Source organism: Sarcophilus harrisii, chromosome 3 (assembly GCF_902635505.1).
Source record: "Sarcophilus harrisii chromosome 3, mSarHar1.11, whole genome shotgun sequence".
Taxonomy (NCBI): domain Eukaryota; kingdom Metazoa; phylum Chordata; class Mammalia; order Dasyuromorphia; family Dasyuridae; genus Sarcophilus; species Sarcophilus harrisii.
Window position 1 is genome coordinate 608,670,997 of NC_045428.1, and position 18,392 is coordinate 608,689,388.

Genomic DNA, 18,392 nt, shown 5'->3' on the forward strand with positions numbered 1-18,392 from the left:
AGCGTCTCCTTTCCCTCCGACCCAGGGGAAGTAATCGGTTTATTGGAGGATAGATCCAGTCCAGGAAGTCCTGACCAGGGTCATGCTGGGGGGAGGGGCCCTGCTTTGTGCCCGCCGGGATCGTCCAAAAGGAGTCGTGGGCATGAGAGCGAGGGCCCCGGCTCGGAGGAGGAATCAGCAACCCTGGGGAGGGGCTGGTGGGGCCCCCATTTTGGAGGGGGGGGTTAGCTCAGGGTCATGCCACTAACGAGCCAGAGGCCAGAGGCGACCCTGGGTCCTCCCAATGCCAGTGTGCTCCCCTGAGCTGCCAACCTCACCCGCCCAGAAGGGGTCCTGTGGGGAGCCTCCCGCAGGGAGCCAGCTCAGCAGCCTCGGCCGCCATTGCATGCCGGGTCACCCACCCCCTGGGACTGAAGGGGTTGTGAAGCAGGAGCACTGGGATGATGGGGGCACCGTATTGGGGATAGTGGGGGCACGCTCTGCAGTAACAAGGAAGGCTTGGGGGGGGGGGGCAGTTAATCTGTTCCGGACGTTTGAGGTTTCTGCTGTCTCCTGGACGGCCAGGCCAAGGGGTGTGAGGGTGGCTAGAGAGGGGAGGCGGAGGTTGGTGGAGGCTGGAGCTGGAAAGGTGTCGAGGCAGGCTGGTCAGGAGAGGGAGAAGGGGTGAGCCCGGCAGGCCCCTTCCAGCCCAGGGCTCGGCCCCCAGAATCTGCTGCCATGGGGGAATTGGGGGTCTTGGGCCATTTGGGGTTCTTCTGACTTTCATCTGACCTCTTGCTTGGGGCTGGGGTTGTTTGACCCCCTGTCCCTGCCTGGAGGCCATGTCCTGGCTGGCCTGGATCCCGCAGGGCTGTGTCCTCCTCATCATGGTTTCTTTTTCCTCCTGCAGCTCTGCTCCTCCCACCCCAAGGACCCTCAGGGAAGCGACCATGATGTCCAGAGCCCCCCTGGCCGAGCCTCGGGTGAGTTTGACCCAAGGTTTCCTGACTTTCTGTCCCTGGTCAGCCTCTGGGATTTGCTTCCACGTTTTGGTGACTGGTCATTGTGTGAAGCCCCGGTTGCTCCCCGAGACCAGTGCTGGTGTCCTGGGGACGCAGTCCATCTCTCGTGACCACTGCCATGGATACAGAAGGAGCTGATCCCGGCCCCAGGCAGAACCTTCTGTTTCTGACCCTGTGTCCCGCCAGTCCTAGAACCCAGCCAGGAATCAGGGGAAGCCCCCTCCCTTGAGGCACTCTCACATGCCCACCCTTGGGGAGGACTTGCCAGAGCCCAGGGCCATTTGTGCCTCCCTCACTTCCCTCTGTGCCTGGGAAAGTGCAGGGGCTTGCTGTTGGCTGAGCAGTCCCCCACTGGATTGGGAGCCCTGTCTGCCCACCCCGAGGAGTGTGCCAGTGACGGGGGGGATGGCTAGGGGGAGAGACAAAGGGCTTGTTCCTGCCAGGCTTCTGGGCCCTGGCTCTCTCGGGCTGTCCCCTGGAGCAACAGGTCAGAGAAGCAGACTGCTCGTAAGGGATGAGCGGGTGGGCAGGGACGTGGTGGGCTCGCCTGGATGAGTGGGCGGACTCTTTGGGGTCCTGGGTTCCTTCCTCGGGCTCAGCTGAGATCTGCCCTGCAGAGAGCCAACCTGAGGGACGTCGGAGCTGGCAGTGGGGCCAGTGAGGGACCGGGAGGGGGCGTCAGGGTGGGGGCCAAGGGAGGGAGAACTCACGCCATTGGAGTACGGGCACTTTTGACTCTGCCACCCGTTTGGGACGTTCTTGGCAAAGGTTGGCCCTTCCCTCAGCTCACCTTACAGCTGAGGAAACTGAGGCAGACAGAGTCACATCGGAGCTCAGATGAGGTATTGTACTGGTCACCCTCATTCTCCCCTAGAGAGCCCTTCTTCAGGACTCCCAGATTTGAGCAGCCCGGCATCTCTGCAGTCTAAGGGCAGACTGAGTGGGGTGGGTCACATTGGACCTCAGCCGAGGGCACCCCCATTCTCTCCTAGAGAGCCCTTCTTCAGGACCCCCAGATTTGGGCAGCCTGGCATCTCCATGGCCTGTGGGCAGGGCAGGGACAGGCTGAATGGGGGTTTACATTGGACCTTGGCCAGGGAGTCGTGCTAGGCACCCCCATTCTCTCCTAGAGAGCCCTTCTTCAGGACCCCCAGATTCGAGCGGCCCGGCATCTCCGCGGTCTGTGGTCAAGGCAAGGGCAGGCTGAGTGGGGGACGTCTCCTCTTTCAGGCACCACTGGTGTTCCAGGATGTGGCCGTGGACTTCACCCGGGAGGAGTGGAGGCGCCTGAGCCCGGCCCAGAGGGACCTGTACCGGGAGGTGACTCTGGAGACCTACGAGAACCTGGTGTTCTTGGGTAAGCACGGATCCCCACAGAGTGGGCCCCCCTAGGAGTGACTGTGAGGGCTGCTTGGGAAGTGCGGGAGGAGGGGTCCAGAGGCCACAGACCGGTTTTGCTACCCATGTCTGAACAGTGGAGGGCCTGGGCAGATGGGGGAAGACACACAAAGTCCTCTCTGGCAGGGAAGGGTTGGGGCACCCCACTGGGGCCCCTTCCCCCAGAGACCCCTGGGGACCTCTCCGCTTCACCTGCTGCCCTCTGCCCCAGAGACAAGGCTCCCACACTAAGCTGAGGCTCTCCGTTTCTCTGCCCTAAGCAGGATTTCCAGTTTCTAAGCCGGAGGTGATCTGGCGCCTGGAGAGGGGAGAAGCTCCTTGGCCGCCTCGGCGAGGAACGTCAAGGGCCGCTTGTCCAGGTGAGGGTTGCAAAGGGTCACAGGGTAGGGGGATCACTCTGCTTCTGAGAAGGGCCCTGAGGAGGACCCATTTGTACCCTGAGGACATCAGATTTCCATCAGAAACACTTTTTTTCCCCCAAACTGCTCTTTCCCTTTTGTTTGGAAAGTCTTGCCTTTCGTGGTGGAAGACGTTCTCCATAGGGTCAGAGCTGGCCATCTCCTCCATTGATTCTTTTTTCCTTTTGGCTTTTTTGGTCTTGTTTTGCCTCCCTTACCTCTTAATTAGGTCTCTGCTTTTGCTTGATCTGAGATCAGGATGGCTACCCCTGCTTTTTTTTGCTTCAACTGAACCCTAATAAATTCTGCTCCATCTTACTCCATATGTATCACTCTGCTTCAAATGTGTTTCTTATAAACAACATAGTATAGGAGTCTGGCTTTTTATCTACTCCGCTTTCCGCTTCTGTTTTATGGGAGAGTTTGTCCCATTCACATTCGGTTACCAGCACATTTCCCTCGACCCTATTTTCTCCCCTGTATATACTTTTGTTCTTATTTTCCATCCTGTCCCTCTTCAGTAGTTTTTGTTTCTGACCCATCCTGCCCCCAAGTTGCCCTCCCTTTACTTTCCCCTTTCTCCTCCTACTTCCTTATAGGATAAGACAAATTTCTATACCAACTAAGTGAATATATTATTCCCTCTTTGAGCCAAATTGGTGAACAATGCTCATCCTCCTCCCTTCTTTCCCTCTGTTGTAATAGGTCTTCTTCATGTGATCTAATTCATCCCATTTTACTTGCCCTTTGCTCCTTTCCCAGTACAATCCTTTTTTTCCCACCCCTTAATGTCTTTTTCTTTAATATCATCACAGCAATTTCTAGCCACACCCTGTCTGTGGATGCCCCTAATTGCCCTAAGGACAGCTCCATTTCTCAAGAGTTAGGTCATTTTCCCATCTAGTGATGTAAACAGTTTAACCTTTAAATAACTTGGTTTGAGTTTAGTTTTTTTTTTTTTTCTCTTTCTGTTCTTCTCTTGAGTCCTGGGTTTGAAGGTCAAGTGTTTTGTTTGGTTCTGGTCTCTTCAGTAGGAATGCTTGAAAGTCCTTTATTTCATGGAAGATTCATCTCCTCCCCTGGCAGATGATCCTCAGTCTCTCTGGGTAGTTAATTCTTGGTTGTAACCCCAGATCCTTTGCTTCTGGAATATGGTATTCTGGGCCCTCTGATGCTTTATTTTAGAAGCTGCCAGATCCTGGGTAATCCTGACCGAGGCTCCTCAATACTTGAATTGTTTTTTTCTGGCAGCTTGCAGTAATTTTTCCTTGAGATTTTAGTTCTCCAATTTTGCAACAATGTTCCTTGTGGGATTTCTTTCCAGAGGTGATCGATGGATTCTTTTAATAACTATTTCCCCTTCTGGTTCTAGTAGTATATCAGGGCAGTTTTCCTTGATGACCTTTTGAAGAATACTCTCCAGGCTCTTTTTTGGTCATGGCCTTCAAATAGACAAATAATTTTTAAATCGTCTCTTCTCTATTTGTTTTCCTGGTTGGCTAGTTTTCCAATGAGGTATTTTACATTTTCTTCCATTTTTTTTTTTATTCTTTTTAGTTTCTTTGATTGATTCTCATTAGCTTCCATTTGCCCAGTTCTGGTTTTTAATATGCAGTTTTCTTCAGTTAGCTTTTGTATCTCTTTTTCTATTTGATTAATTCTACTTTTCGAGATATTATTTTCTTCAGTGGATTTTTTTTTTGGGGGGGGGAGCATTTGGCCAATTTTTTTGTTTGTTTTGTGATTTGATTTATCTAATTCTGAGAGTGCAAGACTGAGATCTCCCACTATTATAGTTTTGCTGTCTATTTCTTCTCACAACTCTCTTAACTTCTTCTTTAGGAAGTTAGAAGCCAATTGTGTTTTTTAAAGAATTGTTTTCTTCAATTAATTTTTTCCCTTCCTTTTCCAAGCTTTTGACTCTGTCTTGTATACATCTCATTTCTTTTCCCAATTTTTCTTCTATCTCATTTGCCTTTTAAAGTTTTTTATGTCTTTTATGAGCATTTCCAAGAAGCCTCTTTGGTCTTGAGACCAATTCATATCCCCTTTGAGATTCCCCACATGGGTATTTTGTTCTCTTCTGAGTTGGTATTTTGGTCTTCCCTATCACCCTAGTACCTTTCTGTGGTTAAGGTTCTTTTCTGTTTCTTTCTTTGTTCCTATTTTGCGATTTTTAAGATCGTGCTCTGCTCCTGGGGACAGGGGCACCTTCCCAGGCTTCTTGTGCTGCTCTGAGCCCTGCCTTTGAGCACAGGAACCCCTTGCATTTGGTGACTTGCTCACAGCAGTGGGTAGCCAGGTTGGCAGTTTGCCTTCTGTGTGGGGACTGGAGGCTGCCCCCAGTCTGCTCTGCCACTGAGCCAGGACCAAGGTTTCCATGGCTGATCTGCTCTAATTAAGACCTTCTCACTGACTTTCCCAGACACCATCTGAGCGGGCGGAACACCACTGAGCCTAACCTTCTTGAAGTCCTTCCGATCTCTCCACTAGAGAGTGATTTTATTCCAATGTTCTCTTCTCAGTTGATTCCTGTTTGTGCAGCCGGCAAGAATTTCTTCTTCTGCAATTGCCACGAGCACATCCTTTAATTCCTTGCAATTGTTTTCAAAATGAAAACAATTTCAGATCATTGATTAATTGATTAGTGAGATCCATAAAGGGAGATGGTTCTGATTGCATTTTTTTTTTTTTTTTGGCCATACTGTATTCTGTGGTTCCCCACCAAAGACCCGTAGTTGTAATTGATTTCAAAAATCTTGCTGTCCAAGCTGCCCTTGGCCAGATCCCCTGGACAACGTCCTCAGCAAGTGGAAGGGAAACCACTCCATCTGAAGGCACCACATTCTCCTTGTCCTTGCCTCCTTTGTGACCCAGAACCTGCTTCTGGGACTTCTCTGCCCCGGTGCTGTCCAGACCTTCTGACCTTTCCTCCATATGGCAGTCCTTCAGTCACCCCAGTTCTGATAGTATACCCACCCCTCGATTTGTACTTGTTAGAACGAAAGACTCTAGACAGCCCTGTTTCCTTCATCGGATATTTGTACAGTAAAATCTCGGGAGTGCTTTGCTGACCCGATCATCTCCCTCTGACTTTTCTGTTCATCCTGTCCCTTCTCCACTGTCCCGGCGTGGCCAGCATACAGCAGGTTCTACCCTCACCAGTGGCCCCTCAAAGGTCACTTTTGGGCTCAGCAAGCATGAAACCCACAAAGTTCCTCAGCCTTTTTCCATTGAACTGCTGAAGGCTGGGATTATTGTTTTCTTTATCACGTTGGCCCGTTTGACCATTTCAGGATTTCTCTGGCTTTTGACTGGTCATCCGTCATTGAAAGATCTCCCAGAAAAAACATTCAAAGCACCTCTGAAGGGCTCTTATTTTCATCCCCACTGTTGGGTCAGCTTAGATTTATCCAATTTTGTTGTATTTTGTGACTTCAGCTCTTATTTTATAATTCTTGGGTATTAATGATTATCTGTCTTCACATAAGTTTTATGTTCTCACTTTATGTAATGCTCTAAAGTAGCATCCACATACACAGTGGGAAGGAGAAAGAGGAGAAAGGGAGGGAGAGACAGGGAGATAGAAATGCCAATTATTTTGGGGTGTATCTTATGTCATGTTATTAGATAAGATCTTGCTGGGCTGTTTATCATCATATTAATGTTTTGTTGTTGAATCTCTTGGATATTTTTAGATTTATTGTTTTCACCTTCTGAGCCATCATTTTGGCTTTGATTTCCAATAATTTTTTCCTATAATTTTTGAAGTCATTTTTCCATTTCTTCTGGGAAATTATTTTCCCTCTCATTTTTGGCCATTTTTATGTCATCGAGAAAAATAATTTCAGTTTTTCATTGTCTGATATTTTCTTTGTGTTTTGTAGGTCAATTTTTAACCGCTATTTCGTCTTCATCTTGTCCTAAGATTTCTTTTTTTTTTTCTTTTGATAATTTAATTCCTTCTGTAAAGGGCATGGCTTAATGAATAGAAGCCTGGCCTTAGAATCAGGAAGTCCTCAGTTCAAATTCTACCTCTGCTGCTTTCTGCCTTGGTAGTCCTGGGTGAATTGAATTTCTCAAAGCATGCCCAGTGACCACTTCCTATGACTTGGCAATGAAGAGAAAGTTTCGAGTTTCTCACAAGCAGTTCCCTACTTCCCCAGCGAGTGCATTTTTGTTGTGCTTTTTAGAAAATTATAACTTTGTTTCTGGTGTTACTGTTAGTGTATCAATATATACTCTTTTCTTTTTGTCATTTTTGCCTTAGGTCTTTGATCCATATCTTTTAAAAATTGAGTCAGATTTTGTTTTCTCATTTTAAAAAATAAACCAAATGTTCAAAGATAACATTGTTTTTTTTTTAAATATTCTTTTTTAAATACAATTTTTTGAGTTCCAAGTTTTTTTCCTCCTCCTTCATCTAAGATGATAAGCTATTTGATCTAGGTTACATATATGTGATCATGTAAAATCTATTTCCATATTAGTTATGTTGTGGAAGAATAAACAGTCTGCAAAAAAAAAAAAATTACACTTTGCAAAAGGAGGAAAAAACACAAAAAAATATAGTGAAAACAGTATGCTTTGATCCACTTTCATATTGTCTCAGTTCTTTCTCTGGATTTTTCCAGTTACATTTCAAGATGGTTTTCAACTTTCATTTGTGTAAGATTTTCCTATGTCTTTTGGAATTGTGTTGAATCATTGTATTACTAAGAAGATCCAAGTCAATCATAGTTGATCATTGCACAGTGTTACTGTATGCAATATTCTCTTGGTTCTGCTCACTTCAGTTCATGTAAATCTCTTTGGGTCTTTCTGAAATATTGTCATTTCTTACAGCACAGTAGTATTCCATTACATTCATATACCACACACAGCTTGTTCAACTCTTTCCCAGTTGATGGGCATTCCCACAATTTCCAGTTCTTTGTCACTACAAAAAAAGCTGCTGCAATTATGTTTGTACATATGGGTCCTTTTCTCATATTTCAGATGTCTGTGGGATACAGACCCAGTAGTGGTATCCCTGGGTCAAAGCATATGCACAGTTTGATAGCCCTTTAGGTGTTGTTGCTCTCTCAATGACCACACCAACAACAGTACATCAGTGTCCCAGTTTTCTCACATCCTCTCCAACATTTACAGTTATTCCTTCCCCATCATGGTTTCACAGTGTATATTATTTTCCTTTTATGGTAGAGTAACCAATCTAGTAGATGTGAAGTAATATCTCAAAGTTGTTTTTATTTGAATTTCTATAATTAATAGTTATTTAGGGCATTTTTTCAAGTGACTATAAATAGCTTTGATTTCTTCATCTGAAAACTATCTGTTCATATCTTTTGACCATTTATCAATTGGGGAAAGTCTTGTATTCTTATAAATTTGATTAAAATCTATGTATTTGAGAAATGAGGCCTTTATCGGAGACATTTGCTGTAAAAATTGTTTTCCAGCTCTCTGCTTTGTTTCTAATCATGCTTACATTGATTTTTTTTTTTCTGTGTGTGTGTATCTATTTATAGCTATATCTATCTATCTATCTATAGATATATATTTTAGTTTAGCACAATCAGCAACTTTGCTCTTTTGAAGTAGTTATTAAGGAAATAGTTTATCTTGTAGCCCCTTACTTCTCTCATCTTCCCCAAAGTATCTGATTTTAGAGTCGGGGAAAAAACACCTGAGTCCATGGCTAGCATTATTTTTATCCTCCCTTGCTGTCTATTTTGTTGTAGTGTGCGATTTAAGACTGCTCACCCATGTTGACATTTATCTGCTCATTGTGACTCTACCCAGACAAAGTTCACCTATCATCCAGACCACACTTTTACCATTTGGTCCAGAGATCAAGTGGTAGATTTTGTGAAATGTCTTGCTAGATTAAATGCTCAATATCTATGGCATTGCTTCCCCTAGCCATTTGACTCATCTTTATCAGGAAAGAAAATGAGATTGGTTGTATATGATTTGTCCTTTTTGAACTGATAATGAGTCTTAGAGATCAACTCTTTTTTAATGTGCTGACAAATAATCTCTCTGACGTTGGTTCTGAATTTTGTCGTGCACAAGTCTTTATCAGTCTGTGCCCTTCCTGAACATTTAGACATTTCCCCAAAGATAGCGACATTAGTTCTCAGAGGATATCTCGGAGTACTTTCAGTACTCCGGAATAGAATAGGCTTAGCCTTAGCCTCTTTATTAATAACTGTTTTGTGGTTGAAATTGCAACCCACTTTCATTTTGGATTAGGACATGTCACAGTTAATCTTTATTGACTGGTAATTGTTTGGGGAGCTTATTGGATAAAGCATCTCTGTCTTCATCAAGAACTTTGACTTATAGCTCTTTGCATTAAACTTTCAGAACAGAATAAGTAGTGACTTTCACAGCCCATTCAGTAGTAAATTATGGATCTGCTTAACATTTTATAAAAAGCAAAATCTTATCAAGATTCAACAGTTATTCAAATTCAGGTTTATAATGCAGTTTGGTGACATTGTAACATATCAATTTCTAAAATATATCAAATATGTTGGACCAGAGTGTAATATTCTTCTCTAAAATGTAATATTTTCTGGGAGCAGGTTTTCTTGGGGTCTCTAGAGGCAGCCTTAGTTTCAGTTCAGAGTAATCACCCCAAATGCAGTCAAGTATTAAAGTCCAAATCCTTTATTGTCTCCTTCAAAGTCTTATCTCCTTCATGTAGGGCTCAGCTAGTTTTTCCTTTTCTTAGAGGCCTCTTGTAATCTTGGTTCTGAGAGCTTAAACTGCCCTCTCTGGCTTCTGAATCTACTCAACTGAGGATCTGAGAGCTTCTAGTGGGCTTGTCCTTTCTGGCCCTGAGAGCTTCTTGTTTATATGCTGTACACTGAGTATATACCAATCATTATATCACTAGGAAACCATTCTTTGTTGTAGGACTAAATCAATGGTAAACTAGATTTAGCCATTGTCTCCTCAATTCCACTTATTTAGCATCTTGTAAGAATCCTAACACCAAAGTGCATTGTGTATAGTTAATACCCACTTGATTAGTAGTGGGGTTCTCAGTAAGCCTGCCTAGATCTCAGTTTCTTTTTTTTTTAATGTATTTATTTATTATTATTTTTAATAGCTTTTTATTTACAAGTTATATGCACGGGTAATTTTACAGCATTGACATTTGCAAACCTTTTGTTCCAATTTTTCCCTCCTTCCCCCCATCCCCTCTCCCAGATGGCAGGTTGACCAATACATGTTAAATATGTTAAAGTGTCATTTAAATACAATATAAATATACATGCCCAAACAGTTATTTTGCTGTACAAAAAGAATCGGACTTTGAAATAGTGTACAATTAGCCTGTGAAGGAAATCAAAAATGCAGGTAGACAAAAATATAGAGATTAGGAATTCTATGTAATGGTTCGTAGTCATCTCCCAGAGTTCTTTCATAGATCTTAATTTCTAACCGCCTCCGTGTCTGTAAGTACAAGCAGATCCCAGTACCTTAAGGTCACCCCCCCTTTGCATATACGTTCTCCTCTTCAGTTTCTTGTTTTGTTGTTTACAGATCACTTTATTTTCTCTTTCATTTTGTTAAAATGGAATCTAGACCTTGTTTTAATTTCACATAGCCCAAAGAACAGAGGGTGATGATAATGTCTGGTCTCTTTCAGGTTCCTATGGTCAGGAGACTTGCTGTGACAGCAACAACTTGACTTCAAAGCAGGACATTTTTATAGGAACACCTTCTAAGGAAAGACTGGCAAAGAATGGTTATTCCAAAGTGGGAGAAACTTTGGAGGGTGATGTCAGATTAGGGAAACAGAAGTGCAACCAGGAGAGACAGTCCAAACAAGTAACGGGCACTAATGGGAAGCCATTTAACAAGGTGAGTGTGCCTGAAAGTAATACATTTGGAAGAAGTTTGAATCTTGGGTCTGTCTTTGTTACTCAACAGAGAACTCCTACAGAAAAAAGTCTCCCAAATCATACAGTTGCAAAGAACGTGAAACAGTTTTCAGAACTATTTAAATGCAATAGAATCCCCCTTGGGAAAATGCTTTGTAAGTATAATAAATATGGAAAGTCCTTCAGTTATCACTCTGATCTCCTTCAGTTTCATAGACAGCATACTGGAGAAAAGCTGCATGAACGTAATGAACATGGGAAAGCCTTCGGCAAAAGATCATACCGTACTCAACGTAAGAAAATTCGCAATAGAGAGAAACGCTATATATGTAATGAATGTGGAAAAGCCTTTAGTCAGTGGGGAAGCCTTATTGATCATCTGAGAATTCATACTGGAGAGAAACCTTTTCAGTGTAATGAATGTAAGAAAACCTTTAGCCAGAGAGGAACCCTCATCAGGCACCATAGAATCCATACTGGAGAGAAGCCCTTTGAATGTAACGAATGTGGGAAAGCCTTTGGCAACAATTCCTGTCTTACTCTGCACCAGAGAATTCATACTGGAGAGAAGCCTTATGTATGCAGTGAATGTGGGAAAGCCTTCAGTGGGCGGCAAAACATGATTCATCATCAGAGAATTCATACAGGAAAGAAACCTTATCAGTGTAAAGAATGTGGCAAAGCCTTTCGACACAGGGCATCCTTCGTCTGTCATCAGAGAATGCATACTGGAGAGAAACCTTTTCACTGTAATGAATGTGGGAAAGCATTTAGACGGAAGGAAAACCTTACCGCACATAGGAGAATTCATACCGGAGAGAAACCCTTCGAATGTAATGAATGTGGGAAAACTTTCAGCAACAATTCTTGCCTTACTTTACATCAGAGAATTCATACTGGAGAGAAACCCTATAAATGTAATGATTGTGGAAAAGACTTTAGGCACAGGGCATCCTTCACTTATCATCAAAGGGTTCATTCTGGAAATAAACCATATGACTGTAAGGAGTGTGGGAAAGCTTTCAGTCAGAGAGCTAATCTTATCGAACATATGAGAATTCACACTGGAGAGAAACCTTTTGAATGTTACCAGTGTGGGAAAGCCTTCATCAATAACGCTCGGCTCACGGTGCATCAGAGATTTCATACCGGCGTGAAACCTCACGAGTGTAAGGAGTGCGGGAAAGCTTTCATGCATAAGGCCAGCCTCACTGCACATCAGAGAATTCACACTGGAGAGAAGCCCTATAAGTGCGCTGAGTGTGGGAGAGCCTTCAACCAGAGTGCACACCTTATGAGACACCAGAGAATTCATACTGGTGAGAAACCCCGGAAGCCGGCAGAAAGCAAAAAGCCAGCCAACCAGCTGGGTATTCTCACTGCCAATGATGCTGCCATTACGCGAGAGAACCTTTACCATTGCGATGAGTGTGGGAAGGGGTTTAGGCAAAAATCCTACCTTTCTCTCCATCAGAGAATTCACACTGGGGAAAAGCCTTATCATTGTAATGAATGTGGAAAAGCTTTCATTGGGAGGGGACAGCTCAATACACATAAAAGAATTCACACTGGTGAGAAACCCTTTGAATGCAATGACTGTGGGAAGGCCTTCAGCCGAAAAGAACACCTTACTGCCCATGAGAGAACTCACACTGGAGAGAAACCCTATCAGTGTAAAGAATGTGGAAAGACGTTTAGCCAGAACTCACACCTGACAGTGCATCAGAAAACTCATACTGGAGAGAAACCATTTTTGTGTAATGATTGTGGAAAAGGATTCAGCTATAGGACCTCACTTATTTCACATCAAAGAATTCATACTGGAGAGAAGCCCTTTGAGTGTAGTGTGTGTGGAAAAAACTTTAGTCATAGACCATCACTTATTAAACATCAAATAATTCATACTGGAGAGAAACCTTTTGAATGTCTTAAATGTGGGAAGAGCTTTACCCACAGATCATCATTTATTAAACATCAAAGAATTCATAATGGAGAGAAAGCCTACTAGTGAAATGAGTGAACAAAAGCCTTTAGCCAGGGAGGAAAACTAATAAGAAATTAATTCTGTAGAATAAGCCTTTGATTATTGAATATGGAAGCTTTTGTCATGGTTTTGATTGACTTGTTTTCAGAGACCTCATGGTTTGGGGTTACCTGATTCAAGTACTGGTCTAGGATCAAGAAGACCTCAGTTCGAATCCTCTCTTGACACTTTCTAGCCATGTGATCCTGGGCAAATCAAAATCTCTTTAAGCCTCAGTTTCCAAGTCTGTAAAATGGAGATGATTGCACCTACCTCACTAGATTGTTGTGAGGATAAAAATGAGATAATGTACAGAAAGCACTTTGCAACATTAGAGCATTAGAAAATTGTGGGCTCATGATAAATTACAGAAAAGCCAGAACTGTAAGATAGCTGTCTTCCTGGAGTGATAGCCTATTATATATCAGAGAATTTATACTGGTGAAAAAAAAAATTCCATAAGTTTACTGAGTGAGGTAAAGTCTTTTTTTTTTTTTTAATTAAAGCTTTATTTTTTTTTTTAATTAGCAGAAATATGTTTTATTTCCCTCTTATTCCCCCACTTTGTCTGAGAAAAAAGGGAGGGAAATTCCTTGAAACAGCTACACAAAATCAAACAAAACAAATCTCTTCATTGGTTGTGTTAAAAACTAAATATCTTTTTCTGCTCCTGAATCCATCCCTTCTCTGATACGAGGTGAATAGCATGTTTTATCATCAGAATCTTAGTAGACCTTGGATTGGTCAGCATTCTTACTGCTTTCAAAGGCTTTGTTATAAATTTGTCCTAGTTTTGCACATTTCTTCATCACTTTATGAAAGTCTCCAAAATTATCCTCTTTATATCATTGATGTTATGGCGTAAATTATTAAAACTGCTCACTCTGCTCTGTATCAATTCACATCAGGCTTTCTTTATCTGAAATCTTCTATTTCCTCATTTCTTATAATACATATTTTAGAATTCCATCACATTCATTTGGAGCTGTTCTTCAATTGACCAGCATCCTTTTAGTTTCCACATTTTTTGCCACTACAGAAAATTACAAATATTTACTAAAAAAGACTCTTTTCCTTCCTCTTTGATCTCTTGGGCACAGATCGTAGTAAAGCTGAGCCAAAGGATATCATCTCTGTTTGGGGGTATAATTCTGAATTGCTTTCCAGAAAGGTTGGGCTCATTCATTGAACTACCAAGAGAGAATCAGCACTTTCAACATTTGTCAGTTTCCTTTTTTGTCATCTTATGTCAGGGAAAAACCTCAGATTCACCTTAATTTGTATTTCTTTAATCATTAGTGATTTGGATTTTTTTTTTAATATGACTGAAGTTCTCCTGAGAATTGCCTATCCATATCCTTAGATTATTTATTAATTGAATAATGGTTCTTACTCTTATGAACTTGAATCAGTTCATTATGTAGCTTGGAAATGAGATCCTTATTAACAACTTGCTACAAAGATTTTTTTTTCTCAGTTGTTTTCTGGTTCATTTAACCTTTATTAAATTTGTGCAAAATTATATTTTCTAAATTGTTATCCAGTTCATCCATTTTGTGATCCTTTCTATCTCATGTTTGGCCATGAACTTTTCTTCTATTCGTAGATCTGATTGGTCATTTCCCCCCTAGATTTCTCTATTTATGGCGTGTCCTTTTAGATCTAAGTCTTGTATCTATTTGAAGCATACCTTGATAGAAAATATATTAGTTGGTCCAAATCCCAGTGTCTTTCATACTGCTGTCTAGTTTTCCCAGCATTGTTATCAAATAATTCTTATCCCATTAGTTTTTTTTTTTTTGTTTTTTTTTACCGAACACTAAGTTCCCAAAAAATTTAACTCCAGGTTTTTTTATAAGCATATCTTTAACACAGTGGAGAGAGTGATGGGCCTATAGTCAGGAAGACTTGAGTTCACCTCTGGTCTCTATATGACCCTGGCCAAGTCACTTAACTTCTCTTTGCCTCAGTTTCCTCATCTGTAAGGTGGAGATAATAGTATCTGTCATAATGCTTGGAAAAGCAAATAAAACCTTTGTAAAAAGGTCTTAGCACAATGTCTTGCATGTCAGTGCTATATATAATGCTTATTTCCTTTCCTGGTTCTATCAGACATTCAAAAACCAATTAATTCCAGTATATTGCAAGCCTGGAAATAAGATGGATCTGACCAAATATCTTCTATGACACAGATATTGATATAGCCATAGAAGCAGGAAAGTTTTTGACAAAATAATACAACACCCATCTTGATTTAAAACAAAACAAAATTAAAAACCCCTACACCACCAGCAAATGGGAGTAAATGGATCTTATCTTAAAAATGATAAATGGTATATATCCAAAATTAAGAGCTGCCCTTATATATATGTAATAGAGTAAATTGGGTGAAACAAGGATGCCCTTGCCCCACTCCTGATTGACACCTCCTAGATATCGTGGCTGTGTCAATAAGAAAAAAATTGAAGGATTGCGATCACATGGTAGCTTAACAGTTGACTTTGAAGCCTGGTTGATCTGAGTTCATGTCATGACTAACATCTTCATTTACAATTAAATGATTTACTGTTTCAGTACCCCCAGTAACTGCAGTTCTATAAATTACAGATGAATTGCCTATCTGCATTGATGGGGGCAAATTCTATACTGGGAAGTCACCCAACAGTGATGAAGTTATAAGTCTGAATCAAAAGAAAAACATGCATTTTCTTTTCTTTGTTTTATTAATTCCCTGTTTTATACCATGTTTTTCTCCTATGCCTCCATGTCTCCAGGCATACAGTTTATGAACTTTCTAACCAGCTCATTGGCCTGGCACTGATAGCCATCATCATATTCCCCAGCATCAATATAACTTTTTGGGAAGTGGTAGAAAGAGGAGGATGTTTATCTAGTGTTTATTCTATTAGTATATTCTAATTTATTCTCTGTGTTTATTCTAGTTACTTTCTAGGATTAATTGAAAACACTTGGTCATATTCTGCTTCTTAGCTAGTAGCTGTTGAGCCGGAAAGAACCTTCAAGGTGAGAGTTAGTTCAACCTACATCCATCATTTCACATTTAGCAGCAGTTACCATCTGAATTAGGGATGATTTTATTACAAGCTGACCGTCACAGCAATGTAGAAAGAAACTTTATGTATAGAGCATATGTATCCTAATGAGGTTTGTAAAGGATATTCTTTCTAGTTATCAGAAGCCTGGAGAACACTGGAGATGGGGGTGGGCTAGGATTATGGCTTCTCTAGTCTCCCCCTTATTATTGGAGCCTTGGGTCTTCATTCATCTCATGGGTGTTGGCAGCTCAGCTGGGGAGTACTTATGCTGCCTCTGACAGACTCCACAGCTTTCCCTTTCCATTCAGAAGATGCTCCATCTCAGATTTTATCAGTGACATGTCTGGATTGTGGGGCAGTGAATAGGATGGGAAATGGTATCAGCTATGAAATCAATTTTTGGAAGTGGCAGTTTCATGACTTTAGAGCTATAAAATTAAAGTAGTGACAAGTAATAGAGGTAGGCGGAAAATGGTCCTGGTAGAACCTCAGTATTCTAGTGGAGTTTTCTTTGTGTTTAAGTAACTTGACTTGTAACTAAGCCATTGGTGCGGGAAATGGCTTTGAGGAAGATCTCTTTAGTAAAAAGCTAATACCAGAAATTATAGCTTCTGCTTTATATGGTTTTTAGTCATCTAGTTATCAAGTCATAAGAAGGCTAATTATATCCTGGTATATGTTATGAAAACGAGTATTATAAAAGCCAAGTACAAACCAGACTTGGAAGACATTGGGGCATCATAATCTCGCTGCCCCCAATGTTGAAAATACACCCTCCCAGGCCCAATTTTTCTTTTTCCCCAAGGCTGATGGTGGGTTCCTTCTAAGAAATTGTGCCTCCTTCCTCCTAAGTCCCCACATACAGTTGAACCCAAGTTTGGGTCCATTGGTGAGTCTGGAAGGTTTTGACTAAGATGCTGCTTTTTACCATCCATAAAAGTCCATAGTTTGGAAGTGACCTCAGATCTTGCGGTCTGACCGCAATCAGCCTTAGCTTGAATACTTTCAGTGAGAGAAAACCCGCTATTTCTTTTTTTTTTTAATTTTAATGTTTTATTTTTCCAAACACATGCAAAGATAGTTTTCAACATTCACTTGTACAAAATTTTGTGCTCCAAAATTTTCTCCCTGTCCTGCCCCCTACTCCAGACAGTAAGCAATCTGATATATGTTAAACATATGCAGTTCTTCTAAACATTTCCATATTTGTCATGCTACCCAAAAAATATAGCAAAAAGGAAAAAACCATGAGAAAGAAAAATAAACAATAACCAAAGAACAATAGCTAAAAGATGAAAATACTACTCTTTGATCTACCTTCAATTTCCATAGCTCTCTCTCTCTAGATGTGGGTGGCCCTTTCCATCACGTCTATTAAAATTACCTTGAATTACCTCATAGTTAAAAAGCACCAACTCTGTCACACTTGATCATCATATAGTCTTATTGCTATGTGTGGTGTTCTCTTGGTTTTTCACTCAGCATAAGTTCACATAAGTCTTTCCAGGCCTTTCTGAAATCAGCCTATCCATCATTTCTTGTAGAACAATAATACGTCCTTACTTTCACGTAGCATAACTCATTCAGCCGTTCCCCAACTGATAGGCAGCCACTCAATCCTTGTCAATACACACAGGGCTGTTACAAATGGTTTTGCACATGTGGGTCCTTTTCCTTCTTGTAAGATTTCTTTGGGATATGGACCTAGGAGATGCTGCTGGGTCAAAGAGTATGCAGTTTTATAGTCCTGTGGGTTCCAATTCTTTTTTTTTTCCTTCCTTCCTTCCTTCCTTCCTCCCTTCCTCCCTTCCTTTTTGCTGAGGCAGTTGGGGTTAAGTGACTCGTCCAAGGTCACAAAGCTAGGAAGTATTAAGTGTCTGAGGTAAGATTTGAACTTAGGTTCAAGTAGAATTAGAATTAGAGTGAGCCTAATTCTTCCTCGTCGACAGCCCTTCCAGTAGTGCAGCTGAAAGTCATGTTGGGGTTTGGGGATGCTGAGCCACCATGTTGATTCACCGAGTTTGCAGCCCATTGGAACTTCCAAATGGTCTACACCCTGCTTTTCCCATGTGGATGATTTTGAATATGAGCATAAAAACTTCACATCTATCCTCACTATCTTTCATATCATCAGGTTTATCCCATCAGAATCTTAGATCCTGTCACCCAGCATGTTACAGCTTTGCTCTCCCAGTTGTCACCCATCTGCCCAGGTAGCATTGATGTTTGTATCCAACGTTGGGGATTGTAGTTCTGGAGCAGATGTCTCCATGGTTTTCACGGAGTAGTAGAATGAGAGACTTATAGATGCTAGGCTCTTCCCCGCACAAGTAAGAGGATTCGCCTCCTCTTCAATAACTGCCAGAAAAGGAAAGAGAATCTGGTATGGCTTATTCTCAAGAGTCATGCAGGTTCTTGGGATCACTTGGAGAACAGGACTGCTAAGCTCACCTGACACCGGCATTCCCTACTCCAGCACAGGACAGGGATCTGCACAAGATCTCCATCGAGGGAACTGGCTGGGCGAGATGTACTTCTCCTTGGGACAGTTCCACTTGTTCAGGATATTATTCTTTACACGAAGCCTGTGTTTACCACTTTTCAACTTTTGCTTA

The 18,392-nt window shown here is 41.9% G+C and overlaps 1 protein-coding gene across 2 annotated transcripts; it reads left to right on the forward strand.

The window, feature by feature from the left end:
- Nucleotides 1-793: 793 nt before the first annotated feature.
- Nucleotides 794-16,844, forward strand: LOC100914561 (zinc finger protein 665). 2 transcript variants are annotated; one of them, XM_031964073.1, is made up of 4 exons: nucleotides 794-962; nucleotides 2,232-2,358; nucleotides 2,660-2,758; nucleotides 10,464-16,844. In XM_031964073.1, the coding sequence occupies exons 1-4, from the start codon at nucleotides 822-824 to the stop codon at nucleotides 12,704-12,706; spliced, it is 2,610 nt and encodes an 869-aa protein (XP_031819933.1). In that variant the 5' UTR covers nucleotides 794-821; the 3' UTR covers nucleotides 12,707-16,844. The 2 variants fall into 2 exon arrangements, with proteins under 2 accessions (XP_031819933.1, XP_031819934.1); XM_031964074.1 differs by having other exon boundaries at nucleotides 795-962; nucleotides 2,663-2,758.
- Nucleotides 16,845-18,392: the final 1,548 nt, after the last annotated feature.